This window comes from Dasypus novemcinctus, chromosome 8 (assembly GCF_030445035.2).
Source record: "Dasypus novemcinctus isolate mDasNov1 chromosome 8, mDasNov1.1.hap2, whole genome shotgun sequence".
NCBI lineage: Eukaryota > Metazoa > Chordata > Mammalia > Cingulata > Dasypodidae > Dasypus > Dasypus novemcinctus.
This window is the reverse complement of record NC_080680.1, coordinates 15,510,414-15,523,482: the sequence shown is the minus strand read 5'-3', so window position 1 is coordinate 15,523,482 and position 13,069 is coordinate 15,510,414. Positions and strand designations below refer to the sequence as shown.

General features: G+C 39.1%; 1 protein-coding gene across 3 annotated transcripts in view; it reads right to left on the bottom strand.

The window, feature by feature from the left end:
• The window catches only part of IARS1 (isoleucyl-tRNA synthetase 1), an 83,501-nt gene that overhangs the window by 63,416 nt on the left and 7,016 nt on the right, over positions 1 to 13,069 (bottom strand). For all 3 annotated transcript variants that reach the window (XM_071216587.1, XM_058301477.2, XM_071216588.1), the window contains exons 4-6: positions 12,860 to 12,979; positions 10,334 to 10,416; positions 7,851 to 7,968 (exon numbers count right to left, since the gene is read on the bottom strand). In XM_071216587.1, coding sequence (XP_071072688.1) covers positions 7,851 to 7,968; positions 10,334 to 10,416; positions 12,860 to 12,979 — 321 coding nt within the window. The remainder of the gene's footprint in view (positions 1 to 7,850; positions 7,969 to 10,333; positions 10,417 to 12,859; positions 12,980 to 13,069) is intronic.

Below are 13,069 nucleotides of genomic sequence, written 5' to 3'. Positions count from 1 at the left end.
AATTGTCTACTTTAAATGGTTAAAATGATTTGTTATGTATATGTTACTATAATTAAAAATTAGTTATTAAAAAGTAAGTTAGAGGGAAATGGATGTGGCTCAAGTGACAGAGCTTCTGCCTACCATATGGGAGAACCTGGGTTCGATCCCTGGGGCCTCCTGGTGAAAAAGAAGGAAAAATGTGCCCGCACAGCAAGCCAGTGCCCACACAAGTTGAGTCATGCAGCAAGGTGATGATGCATCAAAAAAGAGAGACAAGGGGCAGCGAACTTGGCCCAGTGGTTAGTGCGTCCGTCTACCACATGGGAGGGCCGCGGTTCAAACCCCGGGCCTCCCTGACCCATGTGCAGCTGGCCCATGCGCAGTGTTGATGTGCGCAAGGAGTGCCCTGCCACGCAGGGGTGTCCCAGCGTAGGGGAGTCCCGCATGCAAGGAGTGCACCCTGTAAGGAGAGCCACCCAGCGTGAAAGAAAGTGCAGCCTGCCTAAGAATGGCGCCACCCACACGGAGAGCTGACACAACAAGATAACGCAACAAAAAGAAACACAGATTCCCTGTGCCGCTGTGCCGCTGACAACAGAAACGAACAAAGAAGATACAGAAAATAGACACAGAGAATAGACAACCAGGGTGGGGGAGGAAGGGGAGAGAAATAAATAAATAAATAAATCTTTTTTTTAAAAAAAAGAGAGAGACAAGGGAAGAATCAAGGTGAAGCACAGCAGAAACCAGGAACTGAGGTGGAACAAGTGCCAGGGAACCTCTGTCCATATCAGGGGTCTCCAGGATCGAATCCTGGTGAATCCTAGAGGAGAGAAAATGAGAAGACAACACAGACAGCAAAAGCAGCAGGGCAGGAGGAGGGAAAGGGGGTAAAATAAATAAATAAATACATCTTAAAAAAAAAAAAGTTAAAAGAACAAAAGTGTTACAAATGGCATCATCAAAAAAATGTTATCATTAAACCAGACAGGTACTGTGGTGATTTGGAGCTATGTACCCCAGAAAACATGTTCTTAAACTTAATCCATGCCTGTGAGTGTGAACCCCTGGTAAGTAGGACTTTTCAAAGAGGTTACTTCAACTTCAGTTAAGGTACGGCCCAGCTCAATGAGGATGGGTCTTAATCCTACTACCAGAGTCCTTTATAAGCAGAATGAAATTCAGACAGAAAAGACAAAGTCATAGAGTGAGAAACCAGAAGCTGACAGTCAATGGAACCTGGAGGAGAGGCCACCATATGCATTGCCACATGACAGAGGATCACCAGTAGCCAGCCCCAGAATGCCAATCTTCAGAAAGAAAGCATGCCTTGATTTGACATCTAGCCTCAAAACCATGAGCCAATAAATTCCCATTATTAAAACTGAAGTGGATTTGGCTCAACTGACAGAGTGTCTGCCTACCACATAGGAGGTCCAGGGTTCAAACCCAGTTCCTCCTGACTGGGCTGTGATGAGCTGGCCCACGCACAGTGCTGATGCGTGCAAGGAGTACCACGTCACACAGGGGTGCCCCAAGGGCAAGGAGTGCGCCCCTCAAGGAGAGCCGCCCCATGCGAAAAAAGCGCAGCCTGCCCAGGAGTGGTGCTGCACACACAGAAAGCTGACGCAGCAAAATGACACAACAAAAAGAGACACAGATTCGATTCCCTGTGCCGCTGGCAAGAATGCAAGCAGACAAAGAAGAACACAGAGAGTAGACAATGGGGGGGGGGGGGAGGGGAGAGAAATAAATAAATCTTTTTTTTAATTAAAAAATTAAAAAATAAAACTAACCCATGTATTTGCTTTAGCAACAAGAGAACTAAAACAGGTTCTAAGATGTAAAAAATAACTAATTTTGGGAAGCAGCTAGGGCTCAATCAGCTGGGCTCCCCTCTACATTATGGGAGGCCCTGGGTTCGCATCTGAGGACCTCCTTGTGAAGGTAGGCTCGCTCTCATGCTGTGGAGTGCCACTGGACTGCAAGTGCCCAGGAGAGTCGACTCAGCAAGGTGACTCAAAAGGGAGACAAGCAAAAACACAGAAGAGTGTGCAGCAAATGGACACAGAGAGCAGACAGCAGGTAAGCCGCAAGGGGGGGTGGGAATAAATAAAAGTAAATACAGACACAGAAGAACGCACAGCAAATGGACACAGAGGACAGAGAGCAAGCAAAAAGCCACAAGGGGGGATTAAAAAAACAACAAATTTTACTACACACAATCATAAATTTAACAAACAAAAAAACATATATAGAAAAACCACTAAAGGGAAAACGATATAAAACATTAAGTTATCTTTGGGTACCGGGATCATAATTTTTTTCACCATCTTTCTATCTTCTATGGTTTCCAATTTTCCATTACCATATAATATCATAATTAATCAAATCAACCAGACTCCTAAAACCTACAATTCAGACACATCAAAAATAAATAAATCTATGTTCATATATCAAGCTCATAACAGTTACCTTTTGTAAGACTTAGAAAGATTTTGTCTTGTAACTCGATTTATTTACACACTGTTTGACTCTTTTCTAATAAAGTATTTATTTATTAATAGACAAGCACAGCCTTTGAAGAACCCAGGAGCTCACGAACTATTACAGGAGCCTAACATGTAAAAATATAGTTGCCCAAGAGAAATTCCAGCAAAAGGTCTAAGAATTCTTACTTTTAAAAGTTTGTAGCAACACATTAATACCTTAAAAATAAAAAGGTCAATCACCTCAAAACAACTCAAATGTCTATCAGAGTGAACAGGGAAGCTGATGTGGCTCAAGTGACTGGGCTTCCACCTACAACAGTGGAGGTCCCGGGTTCGGTTCCCAGTGCCTTCTCCAGGAGGTGAAGTGGGCAGGCGCAGCGCGCTGACGTAACAAAATGACTCAACACAAAAGACTCAAAAAGGAAAGACAATAAGAGACACCACAAAGCATGGAGCTGAGCTGAAGTGATTGAGCGCCTTTCTCCCACATGGGAGGTCCCTGGTTCAGTTCCCTGTGCCTCCAAAAGAGAAGATGAGCAGACACAGACAGCGTACAGCAAATGGACACAGAGAGCAGACAGTGACCCCAAACAAGGGAGGTGGGGGGGGGTAGGGGGGAGGATAAATAAATTATATCTTTAAAATAAATAAAATAACGACTAAATATAGTCTATTTGTTATAGGAAACATTACAGAGCAGTTCAACCAACTTAAAGCTGCATGTATCAATATGGAGAATCTTTGAAACATAACATTTAGCATAAAATACAAGTTGAAGAAGGAACACAGTCTGCGAGGTTTAAAAACATGAAGAACAATGCTATATACTGTTTATGGATACTTATGAAGATAGCAGAAGTGTAAAAACATGCATGGGAGATGTATTAGTCAGCCTAAGGGGGGCTGATGCAAAATATCACAAATCTGTTGGGTTTTACAATGCTATTTATTTGGGGTAGAAGCTTACAGTTACCAGGACATAAAGATACATGTTATTTCCCTCACCAAAGTCTGTTGCCACATGTTGACACAAGATGGTGGGTGATGTCTGCAAAGATTCAGCCTCCCTCTTCCTCTGAAGGCTCTGTGGTCCCAGCTTCTTCCAATATTAGCTGTAAACTGGCATAAGTCTCTTGCCACTCCTGGGGCTTGTTTCTCTCTGGGCTCAGCTGCTCAGGGCTCTGATCTCTTTAGCTGCGAACTATTAGTTGAATGACCCATCTCTCTTCCCAGGGCTTTTGCTATGTCTAAAGAAGCATTTTCTATTTCCTCAAATATCTGCTTCTTCTCCTGTGTTCTTCTCCTGTGTGTTTACTTCCTGGGAATCCAGCTCAAAACTCAAAACTCCCTTCTCTGCATTGTGGTTTCTCTGTGAATACCTGCTCACCAAGTGGGTGGAGACTCAATGTCCTACTGACACGGCCCAAACATTATTTTTTTTTAAGATTCCTTTTTTATTTATTTCTCTCCCCTTCCCTCTCCCCTTCCCCCAGTTGTCTGCTCTCTCTGTCCGCTCATTGTGTGTTCTTCTGTGACAGCTTCTATCCTTATCAGCAGCACTGGGAATCTGTTTATTTTTGTTGCGTCGTCTTGTGTCAGTGCTCTGTGTGTGCGGCGCCATTCTTGGGCAGGCTGCACTTTCTTTTGCGCTGGGCAACTCCCCTTATGGGGTTGCATGTGGGGCTCCCCTGCGTGGCACGGCATTCCTTGCGCGCATCAGCACTGCGCGTGGGCCAGCCCGGGGTTTGAAAGCGGACCATCCATGTGGTAGGTGGACACCCTATCCACTGGGCCAAGTCTGCTTCCTCCAATCATTATTTAATCAAATGCAAGTGAAACCTCTGAATCCAATATAATCTAATATGCCCCGAGGAACAAACCAGTTTATAAACATAATCCAATATCTACTTTTGGAATTCATAACCAATATCAAACTCCTACAAGAGAGAGACACTAAATTTCACATTTCACACAGTGGGTACATTTTAGGATGTAAGGAAGGAAATGGAAAATATAAAGATGCTGAAGAGAAGGAAAAAAACTGTAATATATTCACCTACACAGAAATTAGAAGAAATGATCTATATAGCACATGGGTGACCCACTCACAAACATAACCTTGAGAGAGAAAACAATACACAAGAATAGATGCTGGATGTTTCCATTTATACAAAACAGGCAAAACTAATAAACTTTAATGTAATATTTGAAGCATGTCTTTAAAAAGATAAATTTACTGGAACACATCAAATAGTCCACTTAAGATTTGTGCATTTAACTGTATCACTGATATGGAGACAGTGACCATGGGAGTTGCTGAGAGCAGGGAGAGGGAGGAAGAGGAGATGGGGTATTTTCGGAACTTGGAGTTGTCCTGAATGATACTACAGGGATAGATGCTGGACACTGTTTATCCTGCTATAACCCACTGGATGGACTGGTGGAGGGTGTGAACTACAATGTAATCTATGGTCCATGCGGTATGGCATACAATGAATGTGCCTCACTGAAGAAAGGGGATGTTGATGTGGGAGGGGTGGGAGTGGGGGTGGGGAGTGGGGTTTATGGGAACCTCTTAGGTTTTTTAACGTAACATTTTGTGTGATCTATTCATCTTTTTTAAAAAAAAGACCAAAAAAAAAGATGTATATATATATATATCCTGTGATTAGCTACCTTTGGTTATCCTTTGGAAATTTTTATGACTCTATTTCTAACTTATCTCAGTTTATGCAATTTCTAATTTGAGAAATGAGAAATATAAATGATTTTATATTGCTTACACTTTATATGTAAATTGGTCCGAGAGACTACTTTTGTTGGCATTCTTATTAGAAAAAAGATTGCTGTAAAACTACCAATAAATTAAGACTAGTCATAAAAATAAAATAAAATAAAATAAAAAATTTGTGCATTTAGGTAGGTGGATGTGGCTCAAGCAACTGCGCTCCTGACTACCACATGGAAGGTCCATAGTTCAGTTCCCAGTGCCTCCTAAAGACAGTTAAGTGAGCTGGCATGACAGGAAGGCGTGACAAGCTGACGCAATACAAGACACAAGAGGGGAAAAAAACATAAGCGATGCAACAAAGCAGGGAGCAGAGGTTCCTGATGCCTTCTGAAGAAGAGCAGGACAGCAAGCTAACATGAGGAGCAGGCACAACTAGCTGATGTAACAAGAGGCACAAGAAGAAAAAACATAATGAGAGACACAACAAAAAAGCAGGGAACAGAGGTGGCTTAAGTGCTTGGGCGCATCTCTCCCACATCAGAGGTCCCAGGTTCAGCTACCAATGCCTTCTTAAGAAACAAAAGACAGACACAGCAAGTGTGAACAACAAGGGGTGGGAAGAAATAAATAAATAAATCATAAAAAAAGAAAAGGGAGATTTTTAGCATTTAATTGCACATTAATTTTACACCCCTCCCTCCAATGAAGTATCAATTTACTGAAAATACAGAAAACAGAAAATATTAAATTACATCATGTGAGTGTAATCAACAAAATCCAGGCAACAGGAAATGCTATAAGACAAAACTGGTTTCCTATACAACAAAATGCAAAGAAAGACATGGGGAAGAATAGAGACCTGCAGATTACCAGAACTAAAAGAAAGTTCTCATTGTGTGTGAGTCTTTCTCAGATCCGGTTTCAAAAAAAAAAAAAAAAAAAAAAAGAAATCCCAAGGGAAAAATGTTAGGATATTTATGAGACAATTAGAAATGCTTAATTTCTGAATATTATTTATAGTCACAATTATAGATTATTAATATTAAGGATATTAAGGATAACTGATGATGTTTTAGGTGTGTTAATGGTACTGCAGTAATAATGTTAAAGAAAGGATACCTCATCTATTAAAGGTATATACTGCATTATTTATTGCTAAATGATACGATGTCTGAAATTTGTTTAAAAATAAGATATGGGGGAATGTGTGGATGGGACTGGTCAACAGCCATTGAGCTATGTGATGATGAGCACATGGGAATTAATTACACTATTCTGCCTACTTTGGTATATGCTTGAAATTCTCATATTAATTAAAAAAAAAAAAAGCAAATGCAGCAACACATGAAGATTTGATAGTTAGGTCTTGGGTACCCAACTGCTTAATATATTATTCTCTACATTTTTATGTGCTTGAAATATTTTATTTGAAAAGTACAACACAATATGAGCACTACCGCAGAAGGGTATTTTAAAGACAATAGGAATCACCATGCCTTACCACAAGGATTTGGAAAGACCTAATGGGATACGTGAAAGCCTTACATAAAAGAAAAAGTACTTTTGAAATAGAAATTTTAACAATATAAATTTCAACTTGGTCCCTGTGTATATATCCTTTATATACACTAAGAGAGTTAGACAAAATCTTAAAAATGAAAACACCCCCTGAATATACACACATGAGAACAGATACTGTTTCTACTAGATTCATTATCCTTTACTATCTGCCTATATTCAGTAAAGCAGGAAACTCTGTAAACATCACACATCTGAACTCTCTCTTACCAATGACAGGAAGTTATTCCATTTCATGACAGAAAAGTTTGTAATACTCTTCACTCATTCTAAATTAAGATTTTTTCCAAATACCTTTAAATAAATGTTTTGACAATTAGCAGATAAGGCATAAAATCCACCAATACCAGTAATCCTGAAAACTGTAACAGAAGGGAAATATGGCAAAGCTAGACTTGTTCTCCAATAAGAGGCACAAAAATAGGGTTAAAACAAGGAAAACCTGTAACCTTAAGATATATCATTCACAAATCCCATGGTAAGGAAACTTCTCACTTTTAATCTTCACAGAGCTTAGGTACAATGACCAGTAACATCATGAGGACTCAGGAGAAACTGATCAAAGTGACAGATGCCCTCTTATACTCCGCACTTAAGACTACCGGGGCACACTCACCGTGACCCCTACAACGTCCACATATACCTTTTTTTTAAGACTTATTTTTATTTCTTTCTCTCCCTTTCCCCTCCAGGTGTATGCTATCTGTGTCTACCCGCCGCATGTTCCTGTGTCCACCCCTACTCTCGTCAGCGGCATCGGCAATCTGTCTCTCCCTGTTGCGCCATCTTGCTGCGTCAGCTCTCCACGTGTGCGGCGCCATTCCTGGGCAGGCTGCACTTTCTTTCGCACTGAATGGCTTCCCCTATGGAGCACACTCCCCTCGCGCAGCATGGCACCCCCTGTACGCATCAGCACTGTGCAAGGGCCAGCTCCACACAGGTCAAGGAGGCCCGGGGCCTGAACTGCGGACCTCCCATGTGGTAGGTGGACGCCCTAACCATTGAGCCAAGTGCACTTCCTGTTCCCGTATACTTAATGACTAATGACGGCCCAGCATTTCACGTACCTTGTAATTCTGGTGAGATTCAAAGTTGGAAAGTGGAGTATTGCACGCTGTGGAGAAGGGCATAACTTTCACACCTCTATAAACAAGGCCTTTATCGTAGAGTTGTTTGAAAACCCACCTAAGAGGTAAAGATACAGAGTTTTACAACAATTACATAACCCAAACACATTATGTTAATTTCTAGTTTCTGTCTACCAAAGTGAATAAACAAAATACAGACCTAAAATACAAAGTACAATTGTTTATAATCAAGAAAAACAAAACAGGAACAAGGAAAATGCCTCTCAATGGGTGACTAGTTGGTAAATTATAACACAACAGTAAAAAGGGATTTTATGGAGACATTAAAAGTGGTAATATAGTAGACATGGAAAGATGTCCATGACATAATTTTGAGTGAGGAAACAGCAACTGGCAGACCACACTGTTCAGTGAGGTAGCGCTGATGAAAAATTGTGTAAAAAGTATACATATTTAACACGTTTTAGAGATGCTGAAAGAAGTTTTGACCAATATGTTAACTATGATAGGGGTTTCAGAAGTTTTTCTTGAAATAGTCTCCAGGTATATTGTTTAATTTCATCAGAACGGGCAATTTTACAAAAGCAATTTAAAAATTTTAGAAGTGAAAACACAAAACATGAATCCACTTAAGATTAGACATCTCTACTAAAGTTGGTCAAAAAACTTCTAAATATTTAAATGTGCTGCACTAAGCTAAACATAACAAAAGACTATGCGAGCATAAATAGTAAGAATCACAGTCACCTTCTACTGCCATTCCCAATTGGATACCAGAAATGCATTGGAAAGAACCCCTCTGCTTTTATTTAATCCATCCTTATATACTAGTTTCCATCTGTCTGGCACAGTAAGTAAATTAAATCCTATCATTTCTTAAAATGATACTTTCATGAAATAATGTGCATATTTTTCTTTACTCTTTCGCTTTAGATAAACCTAAAAATAGTAAACTCTTGAAACAAATATTCCAAGTTTAAACTCAATCTAAATTATATCTTTGGATGTAAAGACAGTCACAGGAGATAATACCTGCCTTCACATCAAACTGGGTCCTGCCCACTCCACAGTCATCTCTGGATTGTCATGTGGAAGTGCTTTGTATACACAAAAGCACCAATGAAATCTAAACAATGACCACTGATTTATTATATTTGCCCTATATTTATGTGCTTTATTTATTTGCCAAGTTCCTCAGAAATAACTAACATTCTAATACCAAAAGACTTTAAAAATGGTTTTCCTCTTGATTCATTCATGCTTCACATAAATTAATATCATCTAGTATTGTACTGCCCAACATGGTAGGTGCTAGCCAAATACTGTCATTTAAATTTAAACATATTACAATTAAAACTTCAATTTCTCAGTCACATCAGCCATCTTTTAAGGGCCCTATAGGCCTGATCTAAAAGCCAGATGTTTAAAACAAAACTTGGTTTTTAGATACTTGAATTATGTGAAATCCAGATGCTCAGTGAAATGAGAACCCCTGTCCAAAGTCTCTGGCATGCCAGAGAATCGGACTGGTTTCCTACCCTTGGGTGCCTGAGCCTGGGAAAGCTTTCAAAGGGGTAATGTGAGAGCCAGAGGTTCTGAAGATATGTTCCCAGGTTTCTAGAACTGGCTACACAAAGGTAAAGGAAATACACCGAGAGTGTACAATACACCTTGACTAAAAGAAATGTGAATAGGTAGAAAGAGGGTAATAAGGGCTATAAGAACCTACAGTGCAGTACAAAAAAAAGGACATCTTACAAAACACCTTTGCAATTCACCCATATTCCTATGTATAATTTAGTAAAAGCAGAATTTTCTCAAGGCCTGCTGAGAGTTATGTACAGAGGGCATTTTGCAACTACATTAATGTTGCCAGTTTGTCCGCTAATGATACATGATTTTCAGACTATTTAAACCAACTACCAATATTAGATTACTATAGTTGTCTGATGATAGCAAAAAGAAATAAAATTTTATTTTGATACTCTCATGGGACAGTTACGTACTATACAACCTCTGTCAGTAGTAAGTTCAAGTACACAATTTCAAACTTTATTAAAAAAATAATAAAAACACTTGAGAAAACTCATTTTTCTTAAATTTACTGCAGACTAATTGGTAAAAAAAAAACTTGACACCAGATCACCATTTATATTATTTATTTATTTAATTATTTTATTTACTGTGGATATTTACATGTTCTGGTGCAGAAATACTAATATATTTAATTACAAGTCTCTGTTGAACCAGCTGAGCTATTACAGACTACAGAATACAGGGATACCCTATTATCACTCTAGAATCCCCAAACTTCTGAATTTAAAAAATAAAACCCAACAAAAAATATGCCTGGCCCCAAAGATTTCAGATAAATATTTAGGGATCTGAGTCATGCTAGACTACCTCTTCATTAACCAGTACAACAGAACAGTCATTGTATTTACAATTTCAAACAAGCCTACCAGACAGATTCCATGAATTGTGGATACAGGGTTTTGTAGTCATTTTCAAAGTCAATCCACCGGCCAAGTCTGGTAACAGTAGACTTTAAAAAAATATTAATATATTAGAGTATGATTAGATAATGACATTTGCTATTGTATTCATGTCTACTTTCTACTTCTGTTATCACCAACCCAAGGACAGACACTATGATTTTAGGAAGACAGAACAATCAATGAACAAGGAAATTTATACTGAAAACAACACACTACAGAAGGTTAAGAAACAATTTTCTTGGCATTTGTACTAAAGGCAGATGTTATTTAAAAGTATAAACATTCATTTACAAAAGTCTTCTGGGAAAATCTCCATTTGTCAAACACCACAAGCACAATTACTGCTGGTGAAAACTGGATGCTGAAAATATGATAAGCAGGATATTTGTAAAGACTCTCCCCACAAGATACTTATTCATCATGAAAGAAACTGCAATTTCAAAATGGAAAAAGCTGACATTCACCACCTTAACGCTAACAACACCAAAGTTAAGGTAACCATCAAGACTTGTCAACATCACAGTGCCTCCTGATGTGACACAGAGAAAGGAAAAACAGAACTTTAGAGGCATTCTTGCCAAAATGTATAACCTAAACCGAATCATGAGGAAACCTCAGACAGTGAACGGCATTCGACACAATACCTGGTCTGCACTCTTCAAAAGTGACAAGGTCATAAAAGACAAAGACTGAAGAAATGCTCCAAATTGAAGGCTAAGGAGGTGTTACAACTAAATGCAATGCATGATCCTGGTTTGGGTCCTAGACCAGAAATAAAAATTAGTGGGACAACTAGTGAAATCTGAATATAGTTTTTAGAATTGTATCAATGTTAATTTTTCACTTGATATTTATACTGTGGTTACTGAAGATGTTAATATTTGGAAAATGTGGGAAGCAAAAAAGGGAATTCTATATATATTTTTAAAAGATTTTTAAAATTTTATTTCTCTCCCCACCCCGTTGACTGCTCTCTGTGTCCACCTGCTGTGTGTTCTTCTGCTTCCTCTTGCACTGTCAAGCGGCACTGGTAAACTCTGTCTCTTGTTGTGTCATCTTGCTGCATTAGCTCTGTGTGCCACTCCTAGGCAGGCTGTGCTTTTCTCACATGGGGCAGCTCTCCTTGCGGGGTGCACACCTTGCATGTGGGGCACCACTATGTGGGGGCGCCCCTGCGTGGCATGGCACTCCTTGTGCACAGCAGCACTGCACGCGGGCCAGTTTACCACACAGGTCAGGAGGCCCTAGGGATTGAACCCTGGACCCTCCATATGGTAGACAGATGCTCTCTCAGTTGAGCCACATTCGCTTCCCAAAAATGGAATTCTTAATACAATTCTGCAATTTTTAAAATGTCAGAAATGATTTCAAAACAAAAAGTTAAATAATTCTTTAAAATTTTTAAGGAAAAGAGGAAAGGTCTGTATTTATATTATACTCATCAGTATTATTCCCTATTGATGATAAAGTGAGAAAGTTAGGTTGGGAGAAAATTAAGGAGCTTTGATTTTCATGTTGATGAAGTCAGACTTTTTACACCAATGAAAAGAAGCTAAGTTTTTGAGCAGGGGAAAAACACAGTGAATACAGTCTGTTGGGAGAGATTAACTTGGCAGCCTAAGTAAAAAAAATATGAATAGACCAGTTAGGAGGTTATTATAGAAATTAAGACGGTGGGTGAGAAGCTAGGAAAAGGTTGTGGGAATGAAAAGAAATGACTAGATAAGAGATATTAAGAAGACGTAATGGGATTCGGTGTCTGATTTGATCATGGGGATTAATGTTGAAGTCTAGAAGAATAACAGTTGGTACCCCTGGTAGAATACACAATTCTGGAAGAAGAACAAGACTGGGAGGTCCATGTGATGAAGCAGATGGAAAAAGTAAAAGCTAGACAAGTTTTTAAGTCAACCTGACAGACTAATCTAATCAAACAGAAAGAATATGAGAGTTGGGGAGGAGCTGAGGTTCTTTGTTTCTAAGGTCAAGAGAATAGGGAAGGGCTGGAGTTTGGCTAGCAACTGACTTTTACTGAAAGGGTACCATAGCTTGTGGAAACTCGACTTGCTAGGAGAAGTAGTGGACAACAATGGAGCTAAATTAATATAAAAAGTGGGTCTAAACTTAAATTTCCTTAACACCTGAATGTTTATATGAAATATTAACATTAATCTATCAATAGGGAAGCCTGATTCTTAGGTAGGTAGATCAAACACAGAAGAACAACCAAGCACACAAAGACCAGAAAAAGAGAAGGTTCGGTTTAAATTAACAGTTGAAGGCATGGGAAGTCACGGAGTTGGAGATGGAAATAAGAGACCCTTTCTTAGCATACGGTGTAAAAAGGAACATCTACACCACTTTTGTCACAACCTCCCACAGACAGCCACATTTTGAAGAGTGTCTCATAAAATACAAAATACCATAAACCATTTCAGCTCCCACTTAAAACTAGTTTTTATTCATTCTACAGAAAATAACCCAACATACCTTCCACTCCGTAGAATATCTCATCACAATTGCTCGGCACTGCTTATTATACTCTGTAATCCCCATGTTGGCTACATCCTCTGGTCCTTTGATTCCCAGTGTCTTATCAATTTCATATTCCTGAAAATTTGCAGTGAAAAGATTAACATCTCTGCCCTAAGAAGCAATTGCAACTCAGAAATTGTAGAATTTAAAACAGAAAATCTACAG